The sequence below is a fragment of the Nematolebias whitei genome, chromosome 14 (genome assembly GCF_014905685.2).
Source record: "Nematolebias whitei isolate Nwh7 chromosome 14, NemWhi1, whole genome shotgun sequence".
Lineage (NCBI taxonomy): Eukaryota > Metazoa > Chordata > Actinopteri > Cyprinodontiformes > Rivulidae > Nematolebias > Nematolebias whitei.
In genome coordinates, this window is record NC_056511.1 from 30,235,111 (window position 1) to 30,246,618 (window position 11,508).

The 11,508-nt window shown below is 42.0% G+C and overlaps 1 protein-coding gene across 1 annotated transcript in view; it reads left to right on the plus strand.

Annotated features, from left to right (window-relative positions):
* ncor1 (nuclear receptor corepressor 1) overlaps positions 1 to 10,162 on the plus strand; it is a 179,127-nt gene extending 168,965 nt beyond the window's left edge. Inside the window, exons 37-45 of the mRNA XM_037688038.1 lie at positions 208 to 324; positions 637 to 770; positions 903 to 1,117; positions 1,200 to 1,343; positions 3,522 to 3,667; positions 3,839 to 3,892; positions 3,983 to 4,183; positions 7,883 to 8,053; positions 8,140 to 10,162. Of these exons, the coding sequence (XP_037543966.1) occupies positions 208 to 324; positions 637 to 770; positions 903 to 1,117; positions 1,200 to 1,343; positions 3,522 to 3,667; positions 3,839 to 3,892; positions 3,983 to 4,183; positions 7,883 to 8,053; positions 8,140 to 8,336 (1,379 nt within the window). The 3' untranslated portion in view covers positions 8,337 to 10,162. The remainder of the gene's footprint in view (positions 1 to 207; positions 325 to 636; positions 771 to 902; positions 1,118 to 1,199; positions 1,344 to 3,521; positions 3,668 to 3,838; positions 3,893 to 3,982; positions 4,184 to 7,882; positions 8,054 to 8,139) is intronic.
* The last annotated feature ends 1,346 nt before the right edge of the window (positions 10,163 to 11,508 follow it).

Consider the following 11,508-nt stretch of genomic DNA (forward strand, 5'->3'; position numbering starts at 1 on the left):
AAATGCCAGTAAAATACTATAAAGTTTGTGAATGTAACATCACAGTGTGTGGAAAAGTTCATGTAATATGAGGTTACCTTATTTGGTAGCATCATCATTTAGCTGTGGAGGAACAAAATATGAGTACAATCTGCTTTTGAGTGTCGTAATCTCATCCTCACACCTTGTTTGCCATAAATTAAAACGCTCGTCAATAATGTCTTGCAGTGTCATCTAGTCGATATGACAACGCTGCTGGTGGAGCCATAGAGGTGATAAGCCCTGCTAGTTCTCCTGTCCAGTCTCAGCAGGACAAACCAGAGGACGGGCAACAACAAGCACCAGGTACAAAGACAGAGAGCTGAAGAAAAATACTCTTAAACCTGATTTGTTGCAGTAGTGAGCTAAATTTTGCTCTTTAGAGTGAACAAGTTGAATGTGCATGCCATAACTTGGATGACTTGACCCACTGACACTTGAGGCCATCAGTCAGCATTTCACCCCACCAGCTCAGTCACCAGACAGCATTAAGTTATTTTTATCACCTCATGTAGACCAGATACTTTTGGCGCAGAGTCTGTCAGCTCATTGCTGTCTCATCACTTCTAACTTCACCGCAACTATTTTAATGAAAGTTGTCCCCGGTGAACTTTGCAGTTGGCATGCGTCCATTTGAGATGAGTCGTTACCAGCCTCCAGGGGAGCCACCCCCACCGCCTTCATCCCAGGCAGACAGCTACTCACATGTCCCCAAAACTCACAGAGTCATGACCTTGGCAGACCACATTTCGGTAAGAAGTACTTACTATACAGCACTGTACTTTGCAACAGAAGATGCAATGCAGCATCTATCAGAATCACCAGGGGTTCCAGTCTGTCGTGACTAACCTTTTGTTGTGGGCTTGTCTTTACCTCAAATGCAGCATATAATAACACAAGACTTTGCCCGGAATCAGGACCTCCCAGTCTCTTCCTCAGCACCTTCCTCGTTCCAGAGCACCCTTCCACCAGTGTCTTCATCAGGTCGAGTCAAAGCACCCAGCCGTTACAGTCCCGAGAACCAGGTCCAGCCCCCACATCATCAGAGACCATCTAGCAGGGTTTCTCCAGAAAATGCCCTTGACAAGCCCAGAATCAGGTACACGGTCTTGTATTATTACAAAATCATAGTTATAAACCTGTTGCACGTCTAAAACTAGCCCCCATTTTTCTCCTCCCAGACCTGGGAAGTCTCCAGAGCGAGGGGGCAGGCAGATGGAGAACTATGAACCCATCTCTCCTCCACAAGGCTATCAGGGCATGGACAAACAAGAAGCAGGTGGAGCTTCATCCCAAAGACGAGAGGCTGACAACTCGGAGATGAGGTACAACTCCAGAAAACTGTTGCATCTTAATTCATCTATATTAAGATGTAGTTTGGATACATTTAATAAACAGTTTAATTAAACTGTTGTTGCTAACTTTTCTTTGACTAATACATTTTGGAGCAATGAGAAGTAGGTAGAGATGTTTCCTTTTATGTGTACAGTCACCCTCACTACGTCGCAGTTTGACTTTTGCGGACTTGCTCTTTGACAGGTTTTCAACATAAGATTGTATATGACGCACTGTTGGCTGATTGATGGAGTGAGCCTCATGAGCAGCATGGATTATTTAAAATAAATTATTTTAAATTGTTTAGCAATTTCCGGGTCCCCTTTGTATTTCGTTATGCAGCAAAAGAGTGAAAGAAAGAAACTCTTTTACTGTTACTTTTACTTTTGTGGCGGCTGTGGCTGAGTGGTTAGAGCAGTCGTCCTCCAATGCGAGAGTTGGGGGTTCAAATCCACCAGCAGTCACATGTCGAAGTGTCCCTGGGCAAGACACTGAACCCCTCATAGCCTCTGATGTGTGTCCCATCAGTGTATGAATGTGATCTAAAGCTCTGATTAGTCTCTTTAGAATGATTTGTTCAATTAGCTTTGTACAGATCTAGTAGAGTGCTGTATGAACGGGTAAATGAGGACACAGATTGTAGTGTAAAGCGCTTTGAGTATCTTGAAATAAGATAGAAAGGCGCTATACAAGTACAGTCCATTTACAGTCCATTTACTGTGTAATGAATTACGAGGGGGACCTGGAAATGTAACCACGCACAGGAGTGAGCAAAAATAATTATTTATTTAAAGTTGTTGTTGGAATAGACAGAGCTTTTTCTTAGTTTACACATATCCCAGGAGAAATTTTATAAGTCGACCTGCTTCGAAGCCAAGCGAGGGAGTCAGATTCAGATAAGCCATAGTTGTTGATTTTTTTCAGGCAGACTGTTGTTTCTCATCAGCCTTGAGTTCTGCTGGCACTTTCAACCCAAAATGGCCAGATTTGTGCTCATGCCACTGGTCCGTGCTTATTAGCTCCCTCCAAGGTCATCCCCAACATGCTGGCGAGTCCCAGAAGCCGCAAGTGGCCCGCAGTTCTTACAAATTGCTTCCATCTTACAGTTTAGCTTGTAAATCAGCTGATTTTGAGTACTCGAAGCACGAACCAAACCTTCACACTGGCTCGGCAGCTTTGGCATGGCCGAACCTGCTGCCGCCGTCGTCTTCTTTAATAGCCAATAACATGGGTATCCGCCGGTGCCAAAAAGCAGAAACCCTGCTTTCATGATTCCAATATCTTCGGCGTCCTCCTGAGACAATACGAAAAGACACATCAGATCCATGACGTATCATGCCGCGTGCGTCTCAGTGGGGCATGAGGTCCAGTGGTTCAGTTCAGCAGAGGTCTAGATATCCGATGGGCAGAAATATCCGTCTTGGGGAGACAAAGGGGAGGAATTATGAAGTGGTCAGGAACAGAGCAGAAACAAGAACGCTGGATTACTTCAGGCACAAGGCGATCAGACAATCTGGCAGAGACTGGAGAGCGCTTAAGCGCAGGCTCTTGCCGCTCATGCTCATTTAAACTATTACAGTATTTAAACTTGAATTGTTTATTTACTCCTGCCTTCCAAGCACCTGCATGGAAGGCAGGTGCAGAAGGAGGGAGACTGGGAGTGACACAGGTGATGAGCTTGAGTGTGACTGCAGTGGAGAAGTGGGCATGTCAGAGAGTGGCGATCATGACGTGTGTGCTCTTTTAGAGCATATAGAGTTTAGAACATTGTTTAGAATATTGCAAGAATGTGGGAAGGGTTTATAAAGCCTTAATAGATATGTAAATGCTAAAATAAATATAACATTCCTACTTCACAGTTTTTCACTTATTGCGGGGGTGTCCGGAATGTAACCCACAATAAACGAAGGACTACTGTAATAAAATATCTAGTCCCATGTTGCAAATCTAATTTTTGTTTATATTTTCTTTGTTCACTTTCACACAGCCTGTATTGCCGTTCAGTTTTCTGTTAATACTTTCAATATGTTTTGATCCTGACTGAACTGGCTGTAGAACAGTTCCTTGTCTGGATGCATGCAGATGGATTGTTCACTTTAACGTCCTGTGGTCCTAAAAAGTTTTGCTGTTTTAGTTTTTGTCTGTTTCTGCTCTTTGTTTGGTTCAAGGAGTGACTCGCGGTCCCCGGGGAGTGTCAGCTACCTGCCTTCGTTCTTCACCAAGTTGGAGAACACCTCGCCAATGGTTAAATCCAAGAAGCAGGAAATCTTTCGTAAGTTGAACTCCACCTCTGGTGTAGGTGATTCTGATGTTGGTAAGTGGGTCTTCTCTTATCCTTTGAGTTTCATTCATGATTTCCACTAATTCCTCACTCATTAAGCATGTAATAACACTGGAACATTGTGGCCTTTTAAATCATCAAGAACTTGATTTCTTGTCATATATTTTAGTTTTATTTTTCAAATGTTAATATTTACAATTGCAGGAAATGCGCAGCCAGGGACTGAAATTTTCAACTTGCCTGCTGTTACCACCTCCAGTAAGTAGAAATGACACCAGGTCAGACATTTTGTTTTCATTCAAGTTGAGACATCCTCTCACTGTTAATTTGTCGGATTGTGATTTGTAGGCAGCATCAACCCAAGAAATCAGTCCTTCAATGACCCAGCAAGTAACCTGGGCTTGGAGGACATCATCCGCAAGGCTTTAATGGGAAACTTGGAGGAGAGACAGGAGGAGCACCAAGGAGGAGGAGGGGCTGTTTCCATCAACAACACATCAGGTGCAGTCAGTGATACCCGGCAGGAGGCCACCCCATCGCCTAGTATGGGTATGTAGGGCCCTATGGTTTCTACAGTGGGGGAAACAAACGGAATCTCAAACATGAACAATAAAAGTTACATTTACTGTAAAAATGTAAGATGTCATAGAAATTATTAATATGGGGATTTTCTTACTAATCTAAATGTTTTTTTCACATATTTACACTCACAATGAATGTGACTGCAGACTTTTGTAGCTTCATGTTCTACATGCAAAATATAACATCATGTACAAATTTTAAAGCAATACAATATCCATAAACATATTTTTAATAACTTTTGTCAGCACATAATTGACTGTAACTGCAAGAAAATGTGTGATGACCAAATAATAAATCAGATCAAAACAGAAAGGCTAGTGTTAGCTTATCATGTCAGCCACCTCAAGCTAATGTTAGCTTATCACATCAGCTACCTCAAGCTAACATTAGCTTATCATGTCAGCTAACTCGAGCTAACATTAGCGTCTTACTTCAGCTATCTTGGGCTGATGTTAGCATGTCACTTAGCTAACTCATCTACTGTATTTTCCACCGTAAACATTGCGTATAAATCGCATCAGTCCAAATATGTCCAATAAAGTGGAAAAATACATAAATATGTTGCTTCGCTGTATAAGTCGCATCTATAATGCGTCACCACTGACACATCGTGTATGTTACGCGTCACCGCTGACAACCGGTAAATGTGGGACAGTGTTGTGCCAAACATGGATTGGCTGCCACAGGAGCGTGCACGGGAGGACTTTAACAAAAATTTAACAAGATTAACACCTAAAAACAATTATTTGTTTACTCAAAATTATAGTAAATGTGTGTCTCAGTTGAACTATTCCTTAATAAATGCACTTTAATGGTCAAATCTGCTGCATTTCAAAAATAGTTTTGCTGCCTCGGTGCTGCGAAGCGGGCACGCACAGCCAGACGAGCCGCTGCATTGCTTTAAAATTTAACAAGATAACCACCTAAAAAACATTTGTTTGCTTGAAATTATAGTAAAGGTGTGTCTCAGTTGAACTTTTCCTTAATAAATGCACTTTGACTGTCAAAACATGGCAAAATGAAGCAGACAAAATGAAACGGCTTTAATATTATTACACACCCACCACCCGCCCATAATGACGACAGAAACGCCTATTTATTTATTTAAAACCCGTTGAATTCTTCATCCTTTGTGTCGCTGGTGAAGAGTTCTGCCAACTTCTGACGTAGGTGATGTAGCGCTGCCTCCTCTTCCTTCCCGGGGCTGTCGGAGTCCTCCTCCGCGTCAGCTGTAGCTGCAGCTCCAGCTAACATCCCGGTCTTTTTGAACCCCGACTGGATTGTTTCTTTGGGGACTGAGGTCCACGCTTTATTGATCCAGCCGAGGACCTGCTGGAACGTCGCATGGCACATCCGTCCCATAGCTGTGAAGCTGTGCTCTCCGTCCACCATCCACTGTTCCTAAAGGTGGCACAGGGCTGCTTTGAAGCTCCGGTTGACAGAAATTTCCAGAGGCTGCAGCACTTTTGTCAAGCCTCCCAGGATGATGGCAAGGAGGGAGTTGCACGCTTTAATTTTATCTTTAAATTGCGGCGTGATGTGCGCACGCATGCTGTCCATCACCAGCAGGGCTTTTTTTGCTCTAAAAAATCCATCTGGCCGCTTCGTGTAGCACTTTGTGAGCCACACATTCATCATGTCTGTGTCCATCCACCCCTTCTCATTAACCGTCACAACCACGCACAGGGGAAACTCCTCCTTTGGCATGGTTTTACGCTTAAAAATCACCATGGGCGGCAGCTTTGATCCATCCGCGCAGCATGCCAGCACCACAGTGAAGTAGGACTTTTCGTGACCTGTGGTGAGGATGGTCACGCTGTTTTCCCCTTTCTGCGCCACACTCAGTCCCATTGGAATATCAAAAGTTAATGGAACTTCATCCATATTAAAAATGTGGTCAGGCGAGATCTGTGCTCCTGCACCTGCCTGTCCACAATTCGCGGAAACACTCCACTTTTTCCATAAAATCAGCCGGCAGCTTTTGGCACATGGAGGTCCGCGCTCTGATGGAGAGACGGTTCCGGCGCATGAACCTGAAACACCACGACGGTCCACCCGCAAACTCTGTGATGTCCAGCTCCTTGGCAACCGCCATGGCGTGGAGACGTAGCTGCACCGTCGACAGCCCTCTGCCAGAAGCTCGTTCCTCCAGCACTCACGTCTTCACCTTTTCCTCCAGAGCTGGCCACCTCGCCTTACTCCCGTGGTTTGCCCTCGTCGACCACTTCATGGCCGTTAGGGTGACCTCCGCCTTCCTCCAGTCTCTTAACAAGCTTTTCGCTCACCCCAAACCTGCGATCTGCTGCACAGTTCCCATGTTCAGCTGCAAACTATCACCTGAAGCTTGAACTCAGCAGAATATGAATTTCTCTTTCTCTTTGGCAGCATTTTCTCTATTGTTGTTGTCCTCTCTTTCCTCCTACTCAATGTGATGTTTTTGGTGCGGGCTGATGGGATTTTAGCGGGTTTGGAATAAACAGATACAGGTTTACTGGTGGCAGCACGGTGGCGCAACTGGTAGAGCTGCTGCCTCTCAGTGAGCAGGTCCCTGGTTCAAACCCCGGTCCAGGGGCCTTTCTGGGTGGAGTTTGCATGTTCTCTCCGTGCATGCGTGGGTTTTCTCCAGGTGCTCCGGTTTCCTTCCACAGACCAAAAACATGCATATTAGGCTGATTGGTAACTCTAAATTGTCCCTAGGTGTGTGAGAGAGTGAATGGTTGTTTGTCTCGTTTGTCTCTATGTGGCCCTGCGATGGACTTGCGACCCGTCCAGGGTGTACCCCGCCCCTCGCACAGTGATTGCTGGACATGGGCACCAGCGACCCCCGTGACCCAAAATGGAACAAACGGGTAAAGATAATGGATGGATGGATGGATGGATGGAGGTTTACTGGTAGTCGTCAAAAGCCTAGAGGGCTCTCCATTTTTTTTTTTTTCAGTCAGAATGAATGGAAACGGTCATATCTCAGCCTAAAATTGGTCTAAAAATATGGGAACAAATCCATAAATATGTCGCTTCACTGTATAAGTCGCAGGGCATGCAAATTAGGCAAAAACTGTGACTTATACAATGAAAAATACGGTACATGAAAACATGTCAGAAGCAAGACTTGAATTTATTTATGAAAGACTTTGTACAATGCAAAATAAGACCTTTGGATTAATAAAAGACAAACCTATGACTGTTTTAGATCGAACTGTCTCCTTCAGGCTGAAAGCTGTCTACTGAAATTATAATAAACTAAATATCAACGCTATAGTACAGCAAAACCCTGATGATGTACATTATTTTTAAAGAAACTCTAATGTTTTTTTTTTTTTAAATTTTATAAATGAGTTAGAAACAGATTTGTAAACACTTAAAAAAAAAGCATTACGTTTTTTGTTGAAGTGAAATAGTTTTATTGTATTTTTGTTAAAAACAATTTAATTAGAATATGTTTTGGGGTGTTTTTCAGTTTAATTGTTGAAATTTTGTGATAAACGAACACTTAAGAAGAATAAATGTGGTTACAACAATATAAATGTATTGAACTTTAGAGAAAGAACAAAGAAATTAGAAAAACTAAATATGATTTTACAGAGCCCAGCGTCTGCCACAGTTATGAAAATTTAGACGGCCTATCAGAACAAGACATTTACACTAAATGCCTGTTTGAATTTGCAGGAAAACAAAAACAGGGCAAAGCAAACAGCCGGAAGTCCAAGTCCCCTAACCTGGGACAGGCCTATACAGGAGGGGAGCGTCCCTCATCAGTGTCCTCCGTCCACTCTGAGGGCGATTATCACCGACCAGCTCAACCCCAGTGGAGCTGGGACGACCGGCCCTCGTCCACAGGTGAGCTGCTCATCACCTGCCTGGAAATGTCAAAACAATCTGCCTACAATGTCATCATCATGTTTGTTTTCCTGCTGTCTTCTCAGGTCCCATGCAGTTTCCCTACAACCCGCTGACCATGCGCATGATGAGCACTGCTCCGCCCACCTCCGTAGCCTCACCGTCTCTTCAGAGCCAGCAGCAGCAGCAGCTGCCCCCAACTGGAGCTCCTGTTGCCCAGCAGCGTGTGTGGCAGTCTCTGCTGTCAGAACAATACGAGACGCTGTCCGACAGCGACGACTGAGCTCTGCTGCCTACAACCACCAGTTACCAGATGAGAGGCCCTGCTGAGACTGAGTCCACGCCCCTCTCCCACAACTAACCTCTTTGGCAAGTGTAAGAAGAGGATGGGGTGGTGGCTTTTTTTTTTTTTTTTTTGGTGCTATAGTGCCCCCTGACTGTGAGCAGCAGCACATGACAGGCACGCCTCTCCAGAACAAGACTTCACTTTCGCTTCAGACTCCCTGTCAGAGAAATTCACGTCATCTGATTGGATGACATCAGCTACAGTCAAGCTGAAGAACTTAATGTGTAAAAACAAACAAAACATAAGAAGCTATTTCTGAATTTTATGTCTGATTTCTGTAAAGAATTACTTTGTCTTTAAGAGAATCATTGTATGTAAATAGAGTAACCTTTTGCAGTGTTTTTCTTAATTTGATTATTTCTTATCTTATTGTTGCTTTTAAATTGATCATCTTTAAATGGGAAGAGCAGAGGTGTAATCTTTAATATCGCAGGTGCTCTTAGTGCAGCCCCAAACAAAATTACCCACTCAAATATTTTTTTCTTGATTTTTTTTTTTTTTTTTTTTTTTACTAATGCCATGCTTAGAGAGACCGGACCTGTGGTTTGTACTTGACCCTTAGCGGATCGTAAATTATGCCACACTGCCCGTCATCCACCAAGCACCACCAGAGCCTGAAAGTTGTGGACGTCAGAGGGCAAAATGAAAACTGTAACATTTCGAACAGCGTCGATATCTGATGACGATGAACGGATGGTGGAGACAACTTCTCACCACGTCTGTCATCGCAGCAAGTTGAGAACACTGGTGTCATAGCAGAAAGGTGAAAAGTCTGAAATAAGCTTTCCAGAAAATTTTATCCTTATGACTACTTCTGGACCCTGCCTGAATATTGAAAGTGAGCCAATGACATTTTTATTTTTTCATTTAAGAGACTAGTGTCACATCTCTGCAGTTTCACTTTCCAAAATGTCCAGAATAAGTCTGTCAGCAAGTTTATATTTTTTTTAGAGGAATACTTTTGCCTTGTGATTTGAGAGAGAAGGCAGCTTTACCACATTTTCTCAGAGATATAAGTTGTTGTTTGTATCTGTAGTCCCTTGCTTTTTGTTTACTATCCTGACAAAATAAATCTGAACTCTGCCATGTTTTTCTCTCGATGACACAATAAGATGAATCTAACCAAACCTAAAGGATGGTCTGCACCATTGTTGCACTTTTGATTGTTTTTGTGGCTTTTGACAAGAGAAAGCATCCTACCTGCTGTGTAACTTATTCAACCTCCAGCCCAGGACTATACAAAGATGTGCTTTTACTTTCCCCACCTCGCAAAAAAAAAAAAAAAAAAAAAAAATACTTGTATGGTTTTAATCCTGTTTTTCTTACAGCTGGTACATTATATTTTTAGCGTTGACACATGCATCAGAGTTACCGTTTTAAGTGCGTGGTACCATAAATCTTTAGTACTTTGCTGTCTTGGTGATTCAAAGCCCTGATCATTTACTCTGCTTTCGTTGTGTCAGTCAACATACAGCTTTTTAGAATCGTACAAAGCAGCAGATTAGTTCTGAACATCGAAGCTACGTAACAAAAACACCATTTTCTAACGTTCACACTGCTCAGTTGACCGGTTCTTTCTGCTCTAAGCTTGATGTTCCTTTGTTTAATTTCAATTCACAAGTTTCGTCATAGCACACACTCAGATTTATATTTTGTCAGTTTTGTTTATCCTGCTCCGACAGGATGTTATGTGTTTACAGACTTAACAAGAAAAAAAAAAAAAACGTTTACAAACTTGAATCCTAAAGGAATTTGACATGAAGCAGAAAAAAATCAGAGAATTTCTCAGCTCTTCACTAAACAAAATTGTGACATTGTATTTTTTTTTTTCCTGAAATTGAGACTTGAAACCCCTTGTGTCCTATGATGTTGAAATGCAATGTTTATATCGCACAGTGTCTCTTAGTAGGCCATTACGAGAGTTCAGACCAATCTAATAAAGTGGATCAGTTCTCCACCACTGATAAATTGTAAGTGTAAAGGTGTGCCATCTTTTCACTGGTTGCATTTTTTTTTTTTGACTGCACACTGTCCTGATGCTTGGTCTCTGAGCTGTACTGCAACTATTCACTTGGACTTTTATTGGCAAATTTATGAATATTAAATGATATGTCATAATTTGCAATATAATAAATAGTATGTAATATCATTTGTCAGTCTGTTTATTATAATATAATAAATGGACTGACTCACTGCCTAAGTTATTGTGCACTATACTTCTCTGGCACCAGACACTGTTTTTCATGCACAGTTACACACAAGAACAAGTCTGTAGCATTTATTAAATGTCTCTAAAAGCCGCAGTTGTCACAGTGTGACCTCGTGAATGTTCTCTTGAAATGTGCTTACGGTGAAGGTCGCGTACATGTCATGTAAAAAGGATCCCTTTTAGGGTTCCCTGAAGATCAGAGTTAAAGGCTTTATAACATTTAGGGAGCCATCGGGGAACTTTCCCTTAATGTTTCCTGAAGGTCACGCCGGCTGTCTGGGTCAGCTTCACTCGTGATGCATCATGATTGAACATTTGATCATAAAGGAGCGTTTACTGATGAGGTTTTAACGCCATAATGAGCTACAGATCGGCCTGTGTTGTAATTACTGATGAAATGCTGCATGCTTCTCTGATACAGCAAGCTATTTTACCATATAATAAATAGACAAGCTCTTCAAAGCAGATATCCCCGATTCAGTTCTTAAAATATTTTAGCTTTCAAAGAGAACCTTCATTTTATTCACATTTCAGAGATCTCAAATGTAAGTCTTTTTTAGGACTGTCTCTTATGGATGTGTCTTTGCTTTCAGCTTCAAAAATCCAAAAGTTATTTTTTTTTTTTTATCTCCAGTAGATGAACATTGTTAATATCTTAAATGGAATTCTTACTAGGAGACGTTATATAATCATGGTAATTATTAGGGATGCACAATATTATTGGCATGGCATCAGTATCGGACGATATTAGTGATAAAGTTAAATATCGGTCATTCAATCAAAAAAACTCACCGATATAAAAGGCGCTGTTTATATATATATAGAGGGAGAGAAAAAGAGAGATGTGTGTATGTATATGTATATATATATATATATATATATATATATATATATATATAT